Here is a 21,245-nt window from a genome sequence, read left to right on the forward strand (position 1 = left end):
GCAATTCCCATATATACTTTCCAATATGTTTAACTAACCTTTGATAAATTATTTTACATGTGTTGTCATTATGTTAGAACAGAGTATGTTAATTGGGATTGCATAGATTACACGTATGAAGGAAAATGTGCAGCACAACAATTATTTGTTTTACAGATTATTACAGAAGGCTAGTCAATGGCTGTAATAAACCATGAGCAACTGTTGTTAGAGTTTTGGAAACTATAGTAACCATATAACTGTGACTTCACATGTATCGGAAGTTTACAAATTATATGATACTTAAACATTTACGGATACAAACTCAAAGAAATATAAAATGCAGTTATGATCACGTAGTCCTATGCTCTCAATTTCTTTTCTTTCTTTCTTCTTCATAAAATGTGCTCTCAATTTCTTAATGAGTAATTTCTCTCAGTTGGAATTTCGCGGTAATTACTTTACATGCACAACCTACTTCTTAGAGACATAAGCATAGTATTGAGCCATGGGAACAACAAAAGCAATCACTAGCAAACCACCAACCACAAGGGTGAATTGCCCACGTTTTTCTTCGGTTTCTCCTTTGGTTTTGAAGTTGGATTCCCGTTTATTGTCCTTAAATTTAGGTCCACCAGGATCTGGCAACCCATCGATAGCAGCAACTAGGCGCTTTGCAGAAGTGTACATTGCTTCATTGTATTTCTCTTCTGTAGCTAAGACTGCAAAGATGAAGAAAAGCACCAAGGTTAGTCCAGTTGTTAGAAGAATATTGGCCATATTGTCTAGATTTTTTTTAAAAAATTACTTTTACTATATAAAAGCATGCAAAAATTCAGTGCAGCAACTTCTTTGAAGAAAGATTAACTGAAACATGTCACAAAAGGTAGGAACATTCATGAAACAATTGACTCCAGCTACACCTGGTATGAAGATGAAATCAGATTTCAGAATTTCTTTATGAAAATCTAATAATTTACAACTTAAAGTTAGGTGATTAGAATGGGAAAACCATATTTGAGATAAATTCCTTACCCTTGAACCGACGAAAATTTTCTTTACAAGGTTTTGTCTTTGGCTTGTGCATTATACTGAACACTCATGAGCACTCTACTTTCTTAAATGTTCAAAAACTTTGTTTTGTAGAGAGTGGATTAAGAAGGTGCAAGTTTGACGTCCCTGATTCAGCTGTAATTTTTGCGAGCAGTCATTTCTCAACATGCATTTTGTGAATGGGTCAAACAACTTCTCCAAGTAGCACAAGTCAGTAATCTAAATCAAGCAACTAAAATTAATGCCTAACCTGGAAGATTCTCTGAGACTGTAGCATCTAATATTGTTTCTCCAACGGCCTGAATAAATGCAGGACCTCCTGTTACTGCACCTTCTTTCTGACTGGTAACCAAGACAACTATGCCTTTGTTGCTGCCTTCTTCCACTGTGGGATACCATTTCTCCAAGACCTGGTCAGCATATTCAAAAGCGTCTGCCTTGCTCTGTGATGAAAGTTTAACATAGCCGTCAAAGTTTGATAAACGTAGAAATTTTCTCTTGCCTTGAATGAAGCAAAGCACACTAAGAAAATTGGAGTAAGTACAGATTGCTTGTAGATAGAAGAAACCAGTGTCAAATATGCATTTAGCAGACAACAAACTTGTAGATGTTTAAAAGGGAAAATATGAATAACTATATTTTGTACTTACTGAATTATTATCTGGAGGAAAGGGTTATGTTCTTACTTAATAGGAGGTCATAAAAAGTGAGATTGGTTGATACTCTAGAAAATAGCTAATGATTCAGTATGTTAAAATCCTGCAATTTAACTTGTTAATTTTTTCTAAAATGATAAAGGTTGCATACTTCATGTACAATCTTGGGCTGTCTTGATCTACTGACCTCTTGGCGAGAGAAGATTAGTCTAACTAATAAATTGAAGTATGGCAATCAATGTCTAAGTAATGATTCTTCTTTCAGTTAGTGTGACAGCACAGAAATCATGCAGTAAAACTATCTAAAAGCATCAAATACTATGATTTAGAATTAAGGCCAAGCAAAGATAATTTAAGTCTGGCCATGGCAATGAATCAAGCTGCGGCATCAATGCAATTAGTAATCTGGAGCAGTCTAGTCATGAGCAGATAACTACAATTTGTTATGAGATGGCCATAATTGAACATTTTTATTACTAGCAGCAGCAGATTGGAGGAAATCAAAGATCAACAGCATCTGAGTTTCAACTACCAAATATACAAGACGAGAAGCAGTACTATAATTCAATGGCAGCAATTGAATCAAGATTCCTTCTGATTGAGCAAAAGAGTTCTATATCATGATGTGAGCATTTCAGAAAGGGTTAGTAGAGAGACAGCACATACTGTTAGCTTGCGAACAGTGATAAAATTAATACTCAAATTCTTCCTCGACGCCAGATCAGACACCAGCCGCTTCAAATCGGACTTTGTCACACGGCTCAGGACACCCGCATCATCAACAACATAGGATTCTGTCGGCGGCCCCTCGCTCAGCACATCGAACTCCGAGGCAAGCCCCGCAGATTGGAGCAGCGGGACCGGGCAGAAATTAATGGCGAGCGAGATGGCGACGGCCGCCAAGCCATGATGGATGTGGGTTATCCAACTCTTCTTTGATGCAGGTGGAGGAGTTGAATTCCTCAGACTACTACAAGTGATGGGTCTAGTGAGCAGTGAAGAAGGTGCCTTGTTAGGGCTCTTTGGGAGTAGGCGTTTGGAATTGAGGAGAGGCGTGAAGGAAGAGGGAGAGAAGATGGTCTCCATTGGAGGAAAGACGAGATGGAGAAAGAGTTAGTTTTTAATTCCATCGGATTTTGGGGGATTTCTCTTCCTTTCCTTCTCCCATGGTCTGGGTGGTCTGGATATTGATTGGGTGGCTGGATTTGAATTCGGATAAGGGTTAGCGGCCTTTTAACGTCTCCCCCGTCCACCTGAGGGTGATTTCGTCATTTCATGTGAAATCCGGCAGTAATGTGCTGCGCGGTGAAGGGAGTCGTTGTGGTAGAATTTTTAAAATGACGAAAAAGTCCCATATAAAATAACAAGATTGACCTCATCTTGCTCTGGTTCGCTTCGGCCTCATCCCTCATGGCCGTAGGACTCTTTCTCCCTTCTACTCCAATTCCCCCTATCCAAAACCCTAACCCTAGATCTCTTCCCAAGGGCTTCTACTGTTTCTGCTCCTCTAGGAGGGAAGTAAGTCTCCACGCTGCGGTCATCTCTCTCGTCTCCTTAACTCCTTATGTGTCCTCTGCTGCCGAAACGAACGGAAATGCTTCTCCCAGGAAGCCAATTCTTGGTGGAATTTTGAACACCAAGTCTTGGTTTCAGTTCTTTGGTGATGGATTCTCCATCCGTGTGCCTCCACTGTTTGAAGACATCATGGAGCCGGAGGTAGGGAAGTGTTTGAGAACGTTTGGAGACGTGGTGTTTGTTGTTTTGCTTATATGAGGTTGAATGTATCTTTTGGATTTTTCCTGGTTCTTTCAGGACTACAGCGCCGGGTTTACATTCTACGGTGACAAAGTAAAGCCAAAGTCTTTTGCTGCTCGTTTTGCATCTCCAGATGGGTGGGTAGTCTTACCTTTGTATGACTTATGACTTGCTCTAGAAAACACTGATGATAACATAGCATATTGGTTTCTGATTAGATGCTTTACAAGACTGGGCTTTGTTGCAACATTAAGGACACATACTTCACAATTCTGAGTAATCTTTTAGACTCACTGCAAATCTAGTCTCTTAGGTGCTTGCAAGTTGACACTATGAATTGCTGGTTAACTTTTCATTTATTATATTGTATCAATTGGCCCATCGCATAATTCCTTTAGATATTATAGAACTTCTCATATTCGTCCTACATACAATTAGTAAGAAAGGGGGTCAAACACAATAAAAAGTGACGAAAATTGTTGGTCTGATAAATACTAGAACATACATTTGTACTTCCGATGCAACATGACATGCCTAGCATGTAGCCTTTGTACTGGATATTCAACGAAATAGGATGTTATCCTACTTTATCATAAAATATGAAATTGAGTATGAAACAACCTCTTATGTCCTCTTGCAATCATGTTAGTATGACACAGCAAGATGAAACTGCATTTCTTTGTTCTCAAAAGGCATATGATATTGGCTAGAGCCAACTAATTTGATTTCCCTCTATCAATGTTTTGACGATTAAATTATTATCCTTAAATGCTTGATATTTTATTTTTGCTGTAGATCAGAAGTATTAAGTGTCGTAGTTCGGCCATCCAATCAGCTCAAGATCACCTTTTTAGAGGTTTGTGGAGGAAATCTGATCCTTTTTTACTTTATATATTTGGTCCTTTTTCATTCACCCAAGAGAATCCATCATATCTTGTGGTTGTCTTCAAGATGTGCTAACAGAATTTCTACTTTCACTGAGTGTGGACTTTAGAACATGTCTGGTCTCCTCTAAGGAATAACAATAAGTTATGCTTTGTCATAAGGGGTTACTTTTGGTTTTTGGGATGACATATTTAATGTATGGCTTCTGCTCTCTTTTTACTGTAAACCATACGGATTACTTAATCCTTGATTGGGAGGTCTAATGCTGAAGAATACATACCCTTGCTCAAATTGGCATAGCAATATTCTATATTTTAACAAAACTTTCTTATTGATGAACAGAAAGATTCTTGCCCTCATTTTATTGTTGTGTCATCATGAACAGGCGAAAGATATCACAGATTTAGGCTCTCTGAAGGAAGCAGCAAAGATATTTGTCCCTGGTGATAACTTGAACTTGAGAATCATGTAACATTCATTTAACATACATTTATTTTGTAGCTCGATGAGTTTGTCAAGTAAATCTCTTTTAATTCTTTTTGAATACATTATTGGCTGCGCAAGTCTAGCCATATCTAGTGATGCCAAAATAGCACTGGGTAATATATTTCCATGTAAATTACCTTATGCTCTGCTGGCTGTCAAGCTCTTCTTTTTGAATGTTCATATTCAGGTTGATATATATTTTCTGATGTGATATCTTCACAGGGGGTGCAAGTTTGTACTCCGCTCGCACAATAAAAGTGAAGGAAGATGAAACTCTTAGGTAATCATGTTATCCATGAATGGAAGTTGTCAACATTTATTTATTATTTACAATTGTAAAATCAGTGACCTGGAAACCTTTCCTTTCTTTATTTCCTTCTGCAAATTATCCATTTTATGCTTTTCAAGATAGTGAAAGATTAACTAACCAATCATTTGTTGTTTTTTCTGCAAGAATTAGCTATCATACCCAGCTGAGATAGTTCCAACCAACTAAAATCATGTTCAAATTCTACTGTTTCTTATGAAATTATGGATGTTACAGGAACTATTACTTCTATGAGTTTGGCATTGATACGCAACGTGTTGCCCTGGTTGCTGCTGTTAACAGTGGCAAGGTACTCTGTTCGTTGTACTTGACCTTAATTTTATTGAAAAGCTAAGTTTGAGTTTATGCATTTTCCTTTTGTTTGTTACATCTAGTGTCATAAATTGTTCTGTAGTTCATCTAGTTGCTGTTCTGTTCTGGTGATCTTTGCACTTAGCTAATTTTAGTAATTTGCTGTGGTTTCGTACATGCAATAGGCATGATTCAGTTGTTCGCATTTTGGCTTGTTTCCGCTCATTAAAGCCAAAAAATTTAGCAAACCTACTGTCCCCCAGAACCATCACATTTGCTGGTTTCATTGTGGCTATTGGACTGCCTCCAGCTGAAAAGGATCAGTTCTGGCCAGAACTTATAAACTATGTTAACGCATGTCCATTCTGTCAAGTAGAACTATAGTAGACTTTGTATGTAGAGTAGCATATCACTTGAGAGTATTACTCCAAAGATGGATTTGTAATGTATGAGTTGTTGACAAACATTATTTTATTTTATACTGAGGCTTTCTAGTGTTTCTTAAGTCAAGGATGTCATATCTAACATGTTGGGAACTTCAACCTTTTTGGGGGATTCTTTTCTAATTTGTTACTCTTCTGCTACATGAATATCAGATAGTAGTTTACTTCCTATTATTTTGTCATTGAAATAGTTGGTTTACATGCATTGCAGACAGTCATAGCGGGTGCTACTGCCCCACAATTGAAATGGGAAGATGATGGTGTAAAGCTACGTTCTGCCGCCATATCTCTGTCAGTTTCATAAAATTCTATAAGAGTTGTTCAGAATTTGCACTGTTCCTCAAGAAGCTTAAACAATGGTCTGCAATGTAGGATTTCTTAGACAACTATTTTGATGGCTTTGAAACGGAAATATTTTTAAGGCATTACTTGTCTGAGAATCATGACCGGCAGTAAGTTTGTACCATGGTGGTCGGATCGAACTGGTCTACATTTTGTATCTACTCAATCAGCTGTATTCATTCTAAATCAAGTTTTTGTAATATACAAAAGCTTCTGTGCTTTATTTTCCTTTTTCTTGTATGATTTGAATACTAAAGTTTGGATATACACAGCAAGTTCATTAATAAGCATTTGTTATTAACGGCATCCTGCAAATGAATTTTGCTCCTGGACCACATAGCTATATTGTATTGTTTTTCACAATGTATCATCAAATTATATCTGGTACTTAATGAACCTCCAGTATGTAAATTATCCCATGCCATCCTTTTTTCCACACGAAGGTTACAAATATTTAGAGTAGAATGAGAATATAATTATCAGATATGAAAGAAGAAAATAGGTCAATTTAGAGATTACAAATATTAATTTGAAAATAAAATGGATACTCTCGTGAGCTAAAATGAAAATCGAAGTAAAGTGTCATTGAACATATATTTTTCTCATGTGATTACGGCCACAATGTAATTATTATCTTTTTTATTTTCCGCTATTGCTATTATGATCATTTAAATCTTTTGATTGTAATAGAATTATATTTATTTAAATTAAATTTGAAGACCCTCGTTATAAATAAAGTTGTACAATATTAAATAACTTTTTTAATACATCTAAAATAATATTAATTAAATTTTAAATAATAAAAATATGAGAAATATATTGAATAGATGTACAATTTTATTATATCTTTATCATCTAAAATATTATCAATATTATTTTAGATACATTGGAAAGCCTATTAATTATCTATAGCTTTGTTTCTAATGAGAATATACAAATTAGACTAGTACATTGATTAAATATGATTAAAAAAATAACGGATATGTTTTACTCAAAGACTTCATGATGTATAAATGTATAAATATTCAAGTTAATAATATATGAGAATTTTAGAAAATTTAGCTAAACTATGGGGGTTAAAGTGTAATTAACCCAATAAATAATATAATTTTTTTCCTTTTTCAGAAATAAAAGCTCTTGTTAAAAATATAGACTTCCCGAACGAGGTCTGGTATCCAAATCGCTTCGTGTCTCTCCAATCTATGTTCCCTTCCCTTTACGGTCGTTCGAAGCCCAAATAGTTTGTTCTTCCAATCTCAATACCTAGATTGCAGTTTCGTCTCTTTCTATCTCCCTCCTCGCAAAGATCTTTGCTTTCTTCTCGATCCTGGGCATTCCTTTATCGTTCCTGGGTCAAATATGATTCCTTGGGGTGGCGTTGGGTGCTGCATGAGCGCAGCTGCTCTGTACCTGCTGGGAAGAAGTAGTGGAAGGTGCTGGTTGAGTTTAATGCAAATGGTTTCACTCGGAGTTGCTTCTTTGATGTGCTTCTAATCGTGAGCTCGATTTGGTTTCAGGGATGCTGATGTTCTCAAGTCGGTCACTAGGGTTGGCCAATTGAAGGATCTGGGTAAGTGAGGAGCCTGGGATTATCTTTTTGTTGAACTTTATTTTACTACAGTTGATGTTTAGCCATTATCCTACTATACTTGATTGGATTGTTAGAGTGGTTGAAATGTATTTATTTCTTGTTTTTTTCTTTTCTTTTTTGTGGTTTCCGCAGCGGATATTTTAGATACTGCCTGTAAGGTTCTTCCTCTTGTTGTTACAATTTCCGGGAGAGTTGGCTCGGATGCACCAATAAATTGTGAACAAAGTGGTTTGAGAGGCGTAATAGTTGAGGAGACAGTATGTATAGGATCTCCATTAACCATTAATTCTTCTGTTTGTTTGAGACAAGTCTACAAGTTTGCAGTTTGTAGGCTGTCATTTCCAGTTTTATGTGAATCGTCTGATTTTTCTCTGTAGGCAGAGCAGCACTTCTTAAAGCATAATGATGCTGCATCATGGATACAGGATTCTGCTTTGATGCTTTCTATGAATAAAGAGGTTCCATGGTATTTGGTAAGATGTGATTATATAGGTTTCGTTTCATGCTACATTATGAAATACATCATTCTAATGTTGGCATCAGTTTACCTGGCCCTTATTTTTTTTCTTCTGAATTTTATGACCTTCCACAGATTCACTTTTCAGACCCTTTGTTTCATACATAATATACCTTGTTGATACTTGATAATGTGATCAATATTGGCGAGAGCCCTTGGGACCAAAATTGCAGTGATCCTCTAAGCTAATTCAATTTCCTGCTTCTTCTTTGTTTTCTGTGAATATCACCAGTTTTGGTGTTCTATTTATGACCTCTGTGCCCTGTAATAACTGATAAACAGTATTAAATTTCATCAATTATAGACATGTTTGTTTTACATATCAATAACTTCACTAGAGGTTAAATTTATTTTTAAGGAACCCACAATGATGATAAGTGGTGGAAGTTATTTGTTTAATGTGGATTGGTGGTTGCTATAGGAGGAATTTGTAATCTGGTTTATGTATACCTTTCTAAGGAAAACAGCTGTTGTTGTGCATATAAGGCTCTATGGTCTTACACACTGTTAATATAATAATAAATACCAGGATGATGGGACTGGTCATGTTTATGTTGTGGGGGCTCGTGGTGCTACTGGTTTGGTGCTAACCGTTGCAAGTGAAGTTTTTGAGGAGTCAGGACGATCTCTAGTCCGTGGAACTCTGGACTATTTGCAAGGTCTCAAGGTTTGTCTATTCAAGATCTTGAAGATGTAAAGGCTTATGCAATTGTTCTCTCATTAATATAAGTACATTTTTCAGATGCTTGGCGTTAGAAGAACTGAAAGGGTTCTTCCAACTGGAACTTTCTTGACTGTGGTTGGTGAGGTAATACCTAAATGTTTTTAACTGGATTCTGGTATGAGATTTCTTCTTTGGAGAAACTAATAATTTTTAAACTCAAAAAGAAATAGTGTGATGTTTTAACTTGTCACATTTGGATTTAGAAAAAGGGTATTACCATTGAAGTGGTTCTCAGATGTGATTATTATCCCTTTCTCCCTAAAGTACTACAAGTTCCTTTCTTTATTCTTGGTCACATGTTTCTTGCATATTGATCAACAATTCAACTTCCATGGTGTAGTTTATAAAAAACATATATATTATGTTTTTAGCTCTTCTTACTTCCTTCTCTGGTTCTTGACTTCTTGCATTCCTGACAGGTTGTTAAAGATGATATTGGGACAGTTCGAATTCAGAGACCACATAAAGGGCCTTTTTATGTCTCCCAGAAAGGCATTGATCAACTTATTTCATATCTAGGACAATGGGCAAGGTAGGATCTTACCAATTACAAAAACATGTGCCTTTTCATGTCTTTGCATTACATGGTGACTAAGATTTTATACAAGGAGATATGTTTTAAGAAAATAATATTATGCTGATACTATGGCTACTCTTAATAGGTGGTACAATTTTGCTTCTATGGGATTTACAGCTGTTGGTGTCTATCTGCTTGCAAAACATGCAGCTCAGTATTTTCTGGAAAGACAGCGTCGATGGGAATTGCATAAAAGGTTAAATTTAATTTGAACAATCATTAACATTCTTAGTTCTGTTATGGGGAAATTTATGAAAAAAAATAATTAATTGTAACATTTGAAGTTATTCACCTCTTATAGGACAATTTTCTAGAAATAAACATATTAATTTTTTTTGGAAAATCTATCAAAAATATTCTGCCTTTTGTTTTTATTGTGTTTACTTTACTGTATAAATATTTATCATTCGACCTCTGCAATTAACTTATAATGCATCAAAACCACCATGTCATTAATTTTGTTAAATGTTAGTCCCCACTTAGATGAGTTAATGTAATTATAAATACAAAATGACCATGGTACTTTTAAATTAAACTTTTTAGGTTAAGGTAATAAAAATTGAGAACTAGATTTTAAAGTCAAATAAAGTGTATTTTAGGATATTAGCACAAAAGGTATGTTCCAAAAACAGAAAAATAAGAGCACTTCTAGACTGCTATTAACTTCCTTACACATTCTGCAGACCAATAATGAAAGTTCAATCAGATATCCTCTATGACATACATAGGCTATTGTTGTGAAGAAGCAAAATTTAAGCTTTAAATAACTTGTCCATGCAATATGCACTTAAAGTTCAGCGGTGGCATTAAATTAGAATATCCAGGATCAGGTAGAACTGGAAATTGTTTCTTGCTAGGATGAACAAAAGGAAACTTAAGACAGAAATTTTTTTTTCTTGCATTTCTTTTTTTAATCACTATCCACAGAACTATAGAAACCATAACTGGGCAGTTCTGTGAGGATTCTCTTTTCCATATCTCCTCTCAATTGTTATGTTATTTTGTTGAATTCAATTGTATAATAGTATTTATTTATATCAATTGTACTATTGGTAGTCATGCCATATCTTACTTTATTTTTGAATTTGAATTCTCCTGTTTGGCAATGAAAGATAAACAATTAGAACTCATTGTACATTTCCATTAACAATCAACATGATTTCATTATCAAATATAGCCTTATGTGATCTTTTATCTTTACAGGGTTCTTGCTGCAGCGGCACAGCGTCAAGCAAAGGAATCTGAAGGTCACTTGTTATATTCTGATGATTATATTTTGTTGGCAATATAAATCTGAGCAATTTATCTTCATGATATTGCTACTTTTTGCAGGATCTAGTGAGAATTCTGATATAGTACCAGATAACACGAGAACGGATCATCTCGTGCTAGACATATGTGTTATCTGCCTTGAGCAGGAGTACAATGCTGTTTTTGTTCCGTGAGTATCCTATGCATCATTCTTTTCAGTTGTACATCCTGATAAAACTTTGAAGTAGCATATTTCTTTCGAATTTGTTTGTCCCAAACACCTTTTATATGTTCAAGTGCCGTAAGGGTTTAGATTAGTTTCTTTGCCAAAAGCACTATCTTTTACTCCCTGCTTTTGTCATCAACTTATGTCCACATATTGGCCAATAATTCAATATCATCAGAAAGAATCTTGTGGTAACTTAGGGTGATCGATTTTATTATTTTCAGGTGCGGTCACATGTGTTGCTGTACAACATGCTCTTCACATTTGACCCAATGTCCACTCTGCCGCAGAAGAATCGATCAAGTTGTAAAGACATTCCGCCACTGAAGCCATTAGAGGATAGAACCATTCATCTTTGGTTGACGGCTATTGACCCTGAGATGCTGATATCTCATGTTATCAGCTGCCAATCCATGTATAGAAACTGCTGTAATTTACGCTGAATAGCTCTCAGAAGTATCATACAATGTAAATGACCTAGCAAGAGGAATCTTATGTTTGTCAATTGTCCTCCACTAACAACTGATTACGCCTGCGTAACATCAAAAAAAATTCGCTGGTTTTTCTTCAAACATTTCCTGCTTTCTGTGTTCATAGTTGAGGACGTCGATTTCATCTTACTACCTGTGGATTATTTTCCCCATTCCTTGTTGGTCTAAAAGAGCTTCTTCTTGTTCACATCTGAAATAAGAATGTATTTATTTCGATATAAGTCTTCTTAGTAAGTAAACAATCATTTAGACCTATATTTAATACATATTTCTCTTCTCTCCTCTTCCATATATTATTTTTATCAATTACTATTTTACCTAAAATCACTTCCATCAATTATTATTTCAATCATTGTCTTTCTTTTTTTCATTTATCTCTTACCCCTCTCCTCCTCATCTATCTTAGTATAAAAGTTACTTTAATTATTTATTAAACTATACTTTTAACTTTATATTATATTAAATATAATTACCACACATTGTACTAGATATATAACTAAATGTTAAAAATAGTTTATACCGTTATAAACTCTCTCATACTAGTATAAAAAAAAAAATAGAACAGCTATACCGGTAATGGCCTTATGTCACAAATCATTCCAATTTTTTTTTCGTATTCAAAAATATAATATATTATTATATCATAATAGTTTTATTTTAAAATATAAATATTAATCATCAAAATTATATCTTAAATCACATACTGACCTAATTATTTTATAACTCTCAATATCTATCACATCAATCTACGTTTAATTAAATCAAAAAATATTTATTATAATTTTATAAAAGACAAAAGATAATTTTTCTATCTATTTCTTAACTTTATATCATATTAATACACTATTATTCTATATATAAATAGATATATAAATAACTATTCTTAAAATAAAAAAATTTCTTTTGAAAACAATAAATAGAAATTCTCATCCTAGAATTACTTTCTGGGCAAGTATTCCGCTGCTTCACGGCTAACTTTTGGAATCATGCAGAGCATTTGTTGGTCTTTTCATGCCTTCCTTTTTCTATAAGGTAAAGTTTATTCGCTAGGCACTAGCTAAGCAAGATATCGTCATTATGTGATGTAATAACTTGCTCTCTCTCTCTTCCTAAATTCCTTTTCCATCTGCTACATTTTCGGTTTCACATCACGAGACACAGAGTTCATAAATAGTTTATTTTACATCAGTGTATATAAGCTATAGTATAGGCTCACATAAAGTTTTAGTAGGCTTTAATAAGACCAAAATATATATATGATACTGTATACATAGTGAGTTGTCGTAAATTTCGATCGTGGAAACTATAAATTACAATATATGCAATGCAATTATGCAAGGAGACGTGGTGATCTTGCTTTCAAACGATCATAATTGGGAATAGGATGCTAAAGAATATATGATAAGCCAATAAAGTATTTGGATATTTCCTCCCTTTACTTAGTGGCTTCATGGTATCTTAGCAAAGCATTTGTTTTTTCCCCACTCGACCACTTGATTTTCACGCTAACCCTCCCTAAAATTTCAAAACACCTTTCACACTACTTCACCAGCAGTTTGTAACCCATTATAAATTCCCCTCCCCATCTCTCTCGTCTCTCATCTCTCAGCTCTCATCTCACACTAGTAAATATCTTTCTCTTCTCTACTCTTCTCATCAAATGGAGAAGAAGGAAACGAGCGCCGCCAAGCCCTTGGGCGTGTGTGAGAAGCTCTACAATGCCTTACACTCCAGCACCGCCTTCCGGCGGCCCATCCGCATCGCGACTTTCCGCAACCAAGATCCTGCAACCACCACCACCAACAATAACATAGAAAAAAACCAAAGCCCTCAGAAGAGTCGTCCAACTCCTATGAAACCTTCGCCGGCGCCGGTGAAGGTTGATATCCAGGTGGAGCATAAGCTACCTGCTAAAACTCAAGTTATAACTCCACCAACTTCTATGCCTACTACTACTACAAGAAAGGCTGCGGAGAAGTTTTTGCCAACCCCAGCACCACCAAAGGCTGCGGCAGTGACAAACGCAGCACCATTACCACGACCAGCGGAACCTGCGGAGACGAAGAAGAATATAAATAAGGCGGCGACGGATTACATTGCTCGTGCCAAGGACAAGATCAGATGGTCTGGCTCTGGGGTCGGGAAAACACCACAGTCTTAACTGAGATAAGAGGATGTTTAGTAGAATTAATAGAAGAAAGAAAGAGTGGATATATATATATATATATTAGTAGAATTAATAGAAGAAAGAAAGAGTGGATATATATATATATATATATATATATATATATATATATACACACACTTATATTTATGTTATTATTATGCATGTTTGTGGTTAAAGCTTATATATGCTTAGTGTGGGTTTTAACTAAAGGAAATATTCCTTCTTCCTGAATGATATAGTATTGTTATTATGGACTTCATGCAGTAGAAAGTTTCAGACTTTGAGATTGAAGATGGTCAACCCCTTTTTTTTAGTTCCTGCTCATCCATATGGAATAAGGATACGACTTTCTGGTAGTTTTTGTCTTCGACTTTTTGGGAAACCATTTGCAACTAGTAATATATATATGCATATATACACTTTACATCTCTCTCAATTCTGCTGGCCAATTGATTCCTCCTACTTTTAAGTAGCCAATTGTTGAACAACAAGGCAAGCAATTCTCACCTTTAACCAAGGTGTTATCTTACCATCTTTATAAGAAAAGACACCGAGAATAATAACAAAATAATGAGACGATAGAGATGCTAACGCACTGATATTTGTGTATGTTCGTTTGCTTTAGCAGCTCATTGTGCTTCATACTTTAACCCACTTATAGCTTATTTTATACAAGGATTGGCTCATAAATATTTTATTCACGCACATTATTTAGTGAGTAGATGGTTCAAAACTCTATTAACAGGCGTGACAAAATAAACGAAAATAAAAAGTAAATTTTTTTTTATGAAAATAAAAAAAAAATAAACCTTTTTTTAAGCCAAATATTAAAAAAAATAAAATAAAATAAAATAAAAGGACGTGACAGTCTAATGACCACCACACCAACTACAGAGCTGATCCTCTGCAACCAGATTGTACGAATCTACCACATTCACGGCCATTTCCAGCCTGTCTCGCTCTGCCAAGTACCCCGACCCTATCGACAGGAAAGTTAAATCCCTTGATTTGACTTCCCATCCCAGTTTTATAAGCTTTCCCCAATTCTTCCGCTTCCTTCTTCCTTCGACCTTCGACAACGCGGAGGAGATCGAATCGAGTAAGCATCGGAGATGTATACCTACGAGCGCGTGGGGAAGGATGGGTTGGACTTGGAGGCCGGTGGGTCTCTCTACCCCGGCCTCTCCCGCGGCGAGAGCGAGCTCCGGTGGGGCTTTGTCCGCAAGGTGTACGGCATCCTCACCGCGCAGCTGCTCCTCACCACCGCCGTCTCCGCCGCCACCGTCCTTTACGCTCCCATCAATACCCTCCTCGCCGGTAGCCCCGGTTTCGCCCTCGGCCTTGCGATACTCCCCTTCGTTTGTAAGATCTCTTTCTTCCTTCGATTGTTCAATCAATTGTTCTCTGTTGTTATTCCCCTTCCTTTGGATTCGTAATTGTGGGAGATGCATGGAGGGGTTCGTACGGACTTCAGATTTTCCTACTTAGAGCGAGATTGTAAGAAGGTGTTGGATTTGGAAAGTTTTACCTTATATCCTGATCATGATGAAAAGCAATTGAAGAAGATCATGATTTTGTGCGGAAGATGGATCGTGATTTTGTGGAAAAGTATACCTTTAACATTGCCTCTCACAACAGCCCCTGTCTTGGTTTGGATAAGGCATCAAGTTTGGTCGTGGTCGAATATGATCGTATCAGATCCAGATCCATACCTTACCAATGTAGATAGTGGTTTCTTCACCCACCCATTTGTGTGGGTATCATGTTCGACTGCGGCAATTTAGCTTCTTTTGACCTCTCTTTTTCCTGATTATGATCGATTGGATTAAATTCATCTCAATTTGGTTTATTCAATTTGGGTGTAATTTTGGTTTGATTATACTGTTAGCGGAGCATGAACCTATTTTGCAGCTGATACATTGATACTTGTAAAGTTGTTATCTCTAAATGGTCCTTATAGTTCAACAAAGCATCAAATAATAATGGTGAGTTACTGACCAATATTATTTTCTTTGGTAGTGTTGTGCCCGTTATATCACTATCAGCAAAGGCATCCCCTGAATTTTGTTTTTCTCGGATTATTTACTCTATGCCTTAGCCTAAGCGTTGGTGTGGCTTGCGCGAATACTCAAGGTTAGTTGTTTTGCTCTATTGGCACACTTGCAATCATTCTCGCAAATTAATTTATACCATTTGTGATATTTTGCAGGGAAAATTGTTCTTGAGGCATTGATTTTGACTTCTGCTGTCGTATCATCCTTGACTGCATATACCTTCTGGGCTTCAAAGAAGGGCAAGGACTTCAGCTTTCTTGGACCAGTTCTGTTTGCTGGTCTCGTTGTTCTTATCTTGACAAGCTTTATCCAGGTAAATGAGTCCTAAACCCAACAAGATAACATGGTTTGAGCTCAAAATGGAAATAAATGTGACATAGATTTTGATTTATTTTGTAGAAAGAGTAGTTCCACAGATGCGTAAAAGCTTTGTCTTATGTGAATTATATAAACTGATTGCATGAGTTTGAACCATCTCTACTGCAATAAGTTCTCACGTGAAATGAATGAATGTTGATAAGGTTGGTCCAGAAATTCATGGCAGGTGATTGTTTCTTGCTAGAACCTCAACAAAATTCATGCTATTTTCTTTTATAGAAATGGTTGGCAACTTCCTCTTTACATTATTAGGGTTTTCCTGTGAATCATCTAGTTAATCCTCACGGGGAGAAGAAAAGGTACTTGAATCCCTTTTTTTAATAACATTTGACTCTTAGGCCATTTATTCTCGTTTTTATTTTATTTTATTTTCCAATAATATATTCTTAATTATAAACTTGTGAAACAAATAATGCAAGTGAAAATTTTAGGAACTTCAGTAAATCATTCAGTATACGTGCTGTGAAATGGGCAAATGTCTGAGTTCTGTAGGTTATTGATTGTTTATATATTAAAATATCTGCAATATTTCTTAATAAAACATGTATTTGATTCCATAGTGTGATGGTCACTGTCTACATTGCTAAAGACTTGATTTGATCTCATTGGCTTTTCTAGATTTCTTCATCTGGATTTCCATCTTCATACCCACATATCAATGAATTGTGAATATTTTTCATATTTCCATATGACATATAGTTATCAAAGGGAATTTTCCAGAATATATACTATTTTGATCCAAGATAGAAGCCAGCCTAACATTTCATAGATACAACTACTTTCTTTCTGATTTTTAGTGAAAATGAAATGCGATGCTTTTCATGTACATGTATATTTCTTGGATACTCGGATGGGTATGAGTCTGACTATGTGTCATTTGAAAATAGAGCAACTATTTGAGGTTTGGTGGCCATAAAAGCCATCTATATGAGTATACACAGGTAGGAACTGGAAGACTGTTAGGTTTGAATTTTTGGATTAAATAGAGCAAAGAAATATATTGACAGGTTAAATCATCTGCTAACTTACGATGGATTTAGGTAGAATGACATGTTTCTAGATACTATGATCTGAATCATTTAGTGCTCTTGATGGGAGCACTGTAGAACTCAACTCTCCTTACTCAACTCAAATAAATACCATCTAGACTACTTGACCTGTTCAATCCAAAGCTAAAGGCTTGTTTCCTCTGCAGAAGTATTCTAGTCAAGTTAGATTCCATTTTTATTTTGTCACTTTTTCTTTTAAATATGGTCATGTCTGGGTTGGTATACTATAATTGATTGGATAGAGGCTGGCTCCTCCTATTTGAAGTACATTTTGTTATCTGACATGGAAGAATGCCTCCTCTCATTGGATGTATTCCTTACCTATTTATTAAAACTTATTCATGCTTGACTTGTGCTGACTGCTGGTGGATGATGATTAACTGCAGATATTTTTCCCACTCGGTCCTTCATCAGTTGCCCTCTTTGGTGGACTTGGGGCTCTGATTTTCTCTGGCTTCCTTGTCTACGACACTGACAATTTAATAAAGCGCTACAACTATGATGAGTACATTTGGGCATCCGTTGTACTTTACCTCGACGTCCTCAACCTGTTTCTTTCTCTTCTGAACATGCTTAGGAGCATGCAGTCCGATAATTAGAGGATCCCTCACTAGCTATTTTGATACTCGTTGCATCTGATGATAACAATGTCGGTTTTATAAAGTTTGTGGAAATGCAGATTCTGTTATAGTATTCTATATCAAACTCTTGTCTATTTTTTGTGTAATTTCAAGTATTGAAACATATTGTACCTGGAGGATTTTTGCCAAATACAAATCCGTCAGATTTTTCTTTTGCATGATCATACCTTTTCAATGTTCCGTTCTTTTTGTATCCTCTGAGAAACAGACATCACAGTGAGCAAGGCTCCTGCCATTAGAAAGGCTACATCCGGTATATGAAACAATGGAACTCGAAGTTGGTGCAATTTGTTAACAATTTAGACTTTAAATAGAGGATGCCATGAGCATGGCCTTAAAGCTTAGTGAATATTTGATAGCATCTAATGAGGATTTTATGAGCATGGGTGCTGTTTGGCCATTTGATGACTGTTGCTAGAATAGTCGGATACATCTAATGCTATTGCTAGATCACTCTTTTCCGGTGTCTGAGAAGAACCTAATAAGTATTCCGATGTCTTGGGATAACTCACAGGAAAGAACTAATTGGCAATTCCATTTTATTTCCCTATCTTTGTCCTTCATAATTGTACCTTATTCATGATGGCTACCTTTAGAGTAAGTTTTGATATTACTTAGGAAGCTTGAAACAGATATTAGACATAATCTCGAATTGTCCATGCTAAGCTACAAATCTACATTACTTGTCAGGTATTTCCTTATCCATACCAGATTCGTTGCCCTGAACCTGACGCGACCCAAATAATGCTTAAGTCTAATCTTTTCTAGCTTGTTACCGCCCACTAGCTCCGTCCTCAGTCGGGCTCTAGCCGAGCCAGACCGAGCTGTGCTGTGTTAGTAGAGCAGGCTCAGGCCAATTTTTTGATGGGTTTTTTTCTTTCTTCTTTTCAATCAGGTCTAAAGTCTCTGAGTTTGGCTTTCTCACAGCACTGGGGCACAAGAAAAGGCACAAAAAAAGGGGACTCTAAAAATAAACTATGTAAAGAATTAAAGAAGACTTTTCTAGCTCGTTATCGCCCACCCCACCGGCTTGGTTCTCAATCGGGCTCGAGCCGAGCCAGGCCATGCCGTGTTAGTAGAGCAGGCTCAGGCCAATCTTTGGTGGGTTTTTTTCTTTTTTCCTTTTCAATCAGGTCTAAGGTCTCTGGAGTTTGGCTTTCTCTCAGCACTGGGGCACAAGAAAAGGGGACAAGAAAAAAACTATGTAAAGAATCAAATTATAGTAGTGGGATATCATTGCAGGAGACACACCTACAAAAGTTCGCCAGGGCGCCAGGATGACCTGATGTTAGTTAATTGCAGCTAATGTGGCTCTAACAAAGTTGCACCAGATGTATGGTAGCCATTGCTACCTCTTCCACTGCCAAGCTTTTCGTGGGCTCGTGTCCCCCACTGCCCCAGTGAAAGGAGGGGACCAATTCCCCCTGCATGCAAGTTCACTTGAATAAGTGCAGTGCTGGGAGATCACCTTTGATGATTGGATGTTGGAAGGAGGAGGAACGTATCCGATTCTGATGCCATTGCCAAAGCTAACAAAAGCCAACAAACAGTGAGTGATCCATTGGCTTAGATTTGCAGTGTACTTATCATTCCTCCATGAGCTGTTTTCGGCTACTCTACACCATCCAAATCTCTTTTTAAAGGTTAGAAAGGAGCTCTTCACTCTTTAGTGTAATAGATTTGCTATGTGACTAAAGTTGAAGAGATTAACTTATTACCCATATGGCGACAAACGAGTGTTTATTAACTAAAAGTACTACTAAAGTGTAAAATAAAAGGGAATAGATTCTTGTTAGTTAGCCTTTTTTTTTTTTTTAAAGTAGGGTTTCATGTACATGATAGAAGTGAGGAACCAAAAGTAGAAAGTTTCAGATGGAGGAAAGGAAGAGATTCTTTCTTTGGGTACTTTTCTATGAGCCTATTTGTGCTTCTATGGTAAAGATAGTAAACTAAGAAGCACTACCCACTTTTCTTTTCTTGAAAAAAAATTAAATCTCATTTGGATTTGTTAGTAGATCCAATTGAGTGCGTTAGTTTATACTGTTGATCTACTAAGCATGACTTTATTAAAGCATTTCAATCGCCATATTAGGAAGTTTGATGCTGATTGAGATGGAATCCAATGGTGATTAACAATTGGAGTAACATGATCTACAACGAGTTGGTGAGCCCTAAAATATTCAAAACTGCTCCACTTATCTTAGATAAATATCAAGTTGCAGTGAAGGTCACATATAAAAGTTTCCATACAAGAAATTAACATATGGAATTCTTATTAGATTGATTACATTGGAACGCTACAAGTTGAAGCTCATGTCTAGTGATTAGAGATGGACTAACTTTTATGAACATCTCTTTGTTATAAATTATGAAGACAGATGTAATCAGAGATGTCATCTCTTAAAAACTTCTCCTTAAAGTAGTAGCTCAAGCTAAAGGTGGGCCTCACAAGTCAACTTAGTGACCCAAAAGCTATATATTGTAGACACTAGTGTCAATTTCATAACTTGAGAATCTCATGATCTAAATTTCTTTTGTACCTTTAGGGGGAAGATTACAAGGGTGCCATAATTGGCAAGGCAACTTAATCCATCTCATTTAATCTGCATGCATTTGGACACTAATATTACATATGTAATGAATGTTAGTTATGCCCAAAAAGTTACTAAGTTATTAATCCTACTTAGAAGAAAAGCCAACAGTGCTCTTACAAACCAAAAGCACTGTGGATATCCATCAAGACTCACATGGCCTGCTCTAGTGCTGAAACTCTTTTAATCTCCACCACAGGGTGAGCTCTTACCTCCTCAACTCTCTAGTCTATTTTCCCAGAAAAGTGAAGCAGAGGGGCCATGAGAATCACTCACTTTCCTTTATTTTTTCTATCCCACTATTGGTCTTTGGAAGTGGGACTATTCAAGAAAGCCCAAAAGGGGGAGTCCCACTTTCTTAATTCCTCTCATTCAGTTTCTTCTATTTCCTATGAGTTTTTATCTTTTGTCTCATGCCCTTCAGCACACCTCTCATTCAGGTTCATATATCTACCTCCAACACAACATCTACCCTACCTAGTTTTGAAGACTATAATGGAAGAGTGGACCTTGGCTTTCCTCAAGGACATTGGCTATGATTACTTTGCCCTAGTGCACTAAAAGAGAATCTCAACCCAAGTGAAGATTTTGAAAAGTAAACTATTATTAGGTAAATAGTGACGCAACTGGCCCTAACAGTTTGCTCCGCTAGGGTTTCGGGATTTTCTTCTCCCCTCTAGCCAAGGGTATTTTCCAGCATTTCCTCTTTCTCTTTTCCTTACCTAGTGGGTAGGGAAGGGAGGGGCTTCTCCCCTCACCAGAGAAATTCT

At 36.3% G+C, this 21,245-nt stretch overlaps 4 protein-coding genes across 4 annotated transcripts; 3 read left to right on the forward strand and 1 right to left on the reverse strand.

Annotated features, from left to right (window-relative positions):
* Positions 1–202: 202 nt before the first annotated feature.
* LOC140764671 (UPF0603 protein OsI_019212, chloroplastic) lies at positions 203–2,897 on the reverse strand. The gene is made up of 3 exons (XM_073103356.1): positions 2,355–2,897; positions 1,283–1,475; positions 203–701 (listed from the first exon to the last, which is right to left on the reverse strand). Exons 1-3 carry the CDS (start codon positions 2,772–2,774, stop codon positions 454–456), a joined length of 861 nt encoding a protein of 286 aa, XP_072959457.1. The 5' UTR covers positions 2,775–2,897; the 3' UTR covers positions 203–453.
* A 50-nt stretch (positions 2,898–2,947) lies between these two features.
* On the forward strand, positions 2,948–6,505 carry LOC140764672 (uncharacterized). The gene is made up of 7 exons (XM_073103357.1): positions 2,948–3,404; positions 3,501–3,580; positions 4,239–4,299; positions 4,714–4,771; positions 5,037–5,094; positions 5,359–5,431; positions 6,088–6,505. Exons 1-7 carry the CDS (start codon positions 3,099–3,101, stop codon positions 6,178–6,180), a joined length of 729 nt encoding a protein of 242 aa, XP_072959458.1. The 5' UTR covers positions 2,948–3,098; the 3' UTR covers positions 6,181–6,505.
* Positions 6,506–7,369: 864 nt separating this feature from the next.
* On the forward strand, positions 7,370–11,609 carry LOC140765153 (E3 ubiquitin-protein ligase SP1-like). Its single transcript, XM_073104094.1, has 11 exons — positions 7,370–7,651; positions 7,736–7,788; positions 7,942–8,066; positions 8,187–8,282; positions 8,856–8,993; positions 9,069–9,134; positions 9,470–9,582; positions 9,713–9,823; positions 10,831–10,874; positions 10,960–11,068; positions 11,329–11,609. The coding sequence occupies exons 1-11, from the start codon at positions 7,578–7,580 to the stop codon at positions 11,429–11,431; spliced, it is 1,032 nt and encodes a 343-aa protein (XP_072960195.1). The 5' UTR covers positions 7,370–7,577; the 3' UTR covers positions 11,432–11,609.
* Positions 11,610–14,784: 3,175 nt separating this feature from the next.
* Positions 14,785–18,042, forward strand: LOC140764954 (BI1-like protein). The gene is made up of 4 exons (XM_073103831.1): positions 14,785–15,124; positions 15,782–15,895; positions 15,972–16,129; positions 17,630–18,042. The coding sequence occupies exons 1-4, from the start codon at positions 14,875–14,877 to the stop codon at positions 17,840–17,842; spliced, it is 735 nt and encodes a 244-aa protein (XP_072959932.1). The 5' UTR covers positions 14,785–14,874; the 3' UTR covers positions 17,843–18,042.
* Positions 18,043–21,245: the final 3,203 nt, after the last annotated feature.

This window comes from Typha angustifolia, chromosome 8 (assembly GCF_048772165.1).
Source record: "Typha angustifolia cultivar Huaian chromosome 8, ASM4877216v1, whole genome shotgun sequence".
NCBI classification, from domain to species: domain Eukaryota; kingdom Viridiplantae; phylum Streptophyta; class Magnoliopsida; order Poales; family Typhaceae; genus Typha; species Typha angustifolia.

What these genes read in the sequence shown, in the direction of transcription:
- LOC140764672 (XM_073103357.1), top strand. Translation starts at nt 3,099, where the DNA reads ATGGCCGTAGGACTCTTTCTCCCTTCTACTCCAATTCCCCCTATCCAA. An exon ending in TCAAGATCACCTTTTTAGAG is followed by an intron (nt 4,300 to 4,713) that starts GTTTGTGGAGGA and finishes CATCATGAACAG; the next exon opens with GCGAAAGATATCACAGATTT. An exon ending in AGCAAAGATATTTGTCCCTG is followed by an intron (nt 4,772 to 5,036) that starts GTGATAACTTGA and finishes ATATCTTCACAG; the next exon opens with GGGGTGCAAGTTTGTACTCC.
- LOC140764954 (XM_073103831.1), top strand. Translation starts at nt 14,875, where the DNA reads ATGTATACCTACGAGCGCGTGGGGAAGGATGGGTTGGACTTGGAGGCC. An exon ending in TGCGATACTCCCCTTCGTTT is followed by an intron (nt 15,125 to 15,781) that starts GTAAGATCTCTT and finishes TTTCTTTGGTAG; the next exon opens with TGTTGTGCCCGTTATATCAC. An exon ending in TCTTGACAAGCTTTATCCAG is followed by an intron (nt 16,130 to 17,629) that starts GTAAATGAGTCC and finishes GATTAACTGCAG; the next exon opens with ATATTTTTCCCACTCGGTCC.
- LOC140765153 (XM_073104094.1), top strand. Translation starts at nt 7,578, where the DNA reads ATGATTCCTTGGGGTGGCGTTGGGTGCTGCATGAGCGCAGCTGCTCTG. An exon ending in TCAAGCAAAGGAATCTGAAG is followed by an intron (nt 10,875 to 10,959) that starts GTCACTTGTTAT and finishes TACTTTTTGCAG; the next exon opens with GATCTAGTGAGAATTCTGAT. An exon ending in TACAATGCTGTTTTTGTTCC is followed by an intron (nt 11,069 to 11,328) that starts GTGAGTATCCTA and finishes TATTATTTTCAG; the next exon opens with GTGCGGTCACATGTGTTGCT.
- LOC140764671 (XM_073103356.1), bottom strand. Translation starts at nt 2,774, where the DNA reads ATGGAGACCATCTTCTCTCCCTCTTCCTTCACGCCTCTCCTCAATTCC. An exon ending in TCACTGTTCGCAAGCTAACA is followed by an intron (nt 1,476 to 2,354) that starts GTATGTGCTGTC and finishes CTTTCATCACAG; the next exon opens with AGCAAGGCAGACGCTTTTGA. An exon ending in AGTCTCAGAGAATCTTCCAG is followed by an intron (nt 702 to 1,282) that starts GTTAGGCATTAA and finishes TCATCTTTGCAG; the next exon opens with TCTTAGCTACAGAAGAGAAA.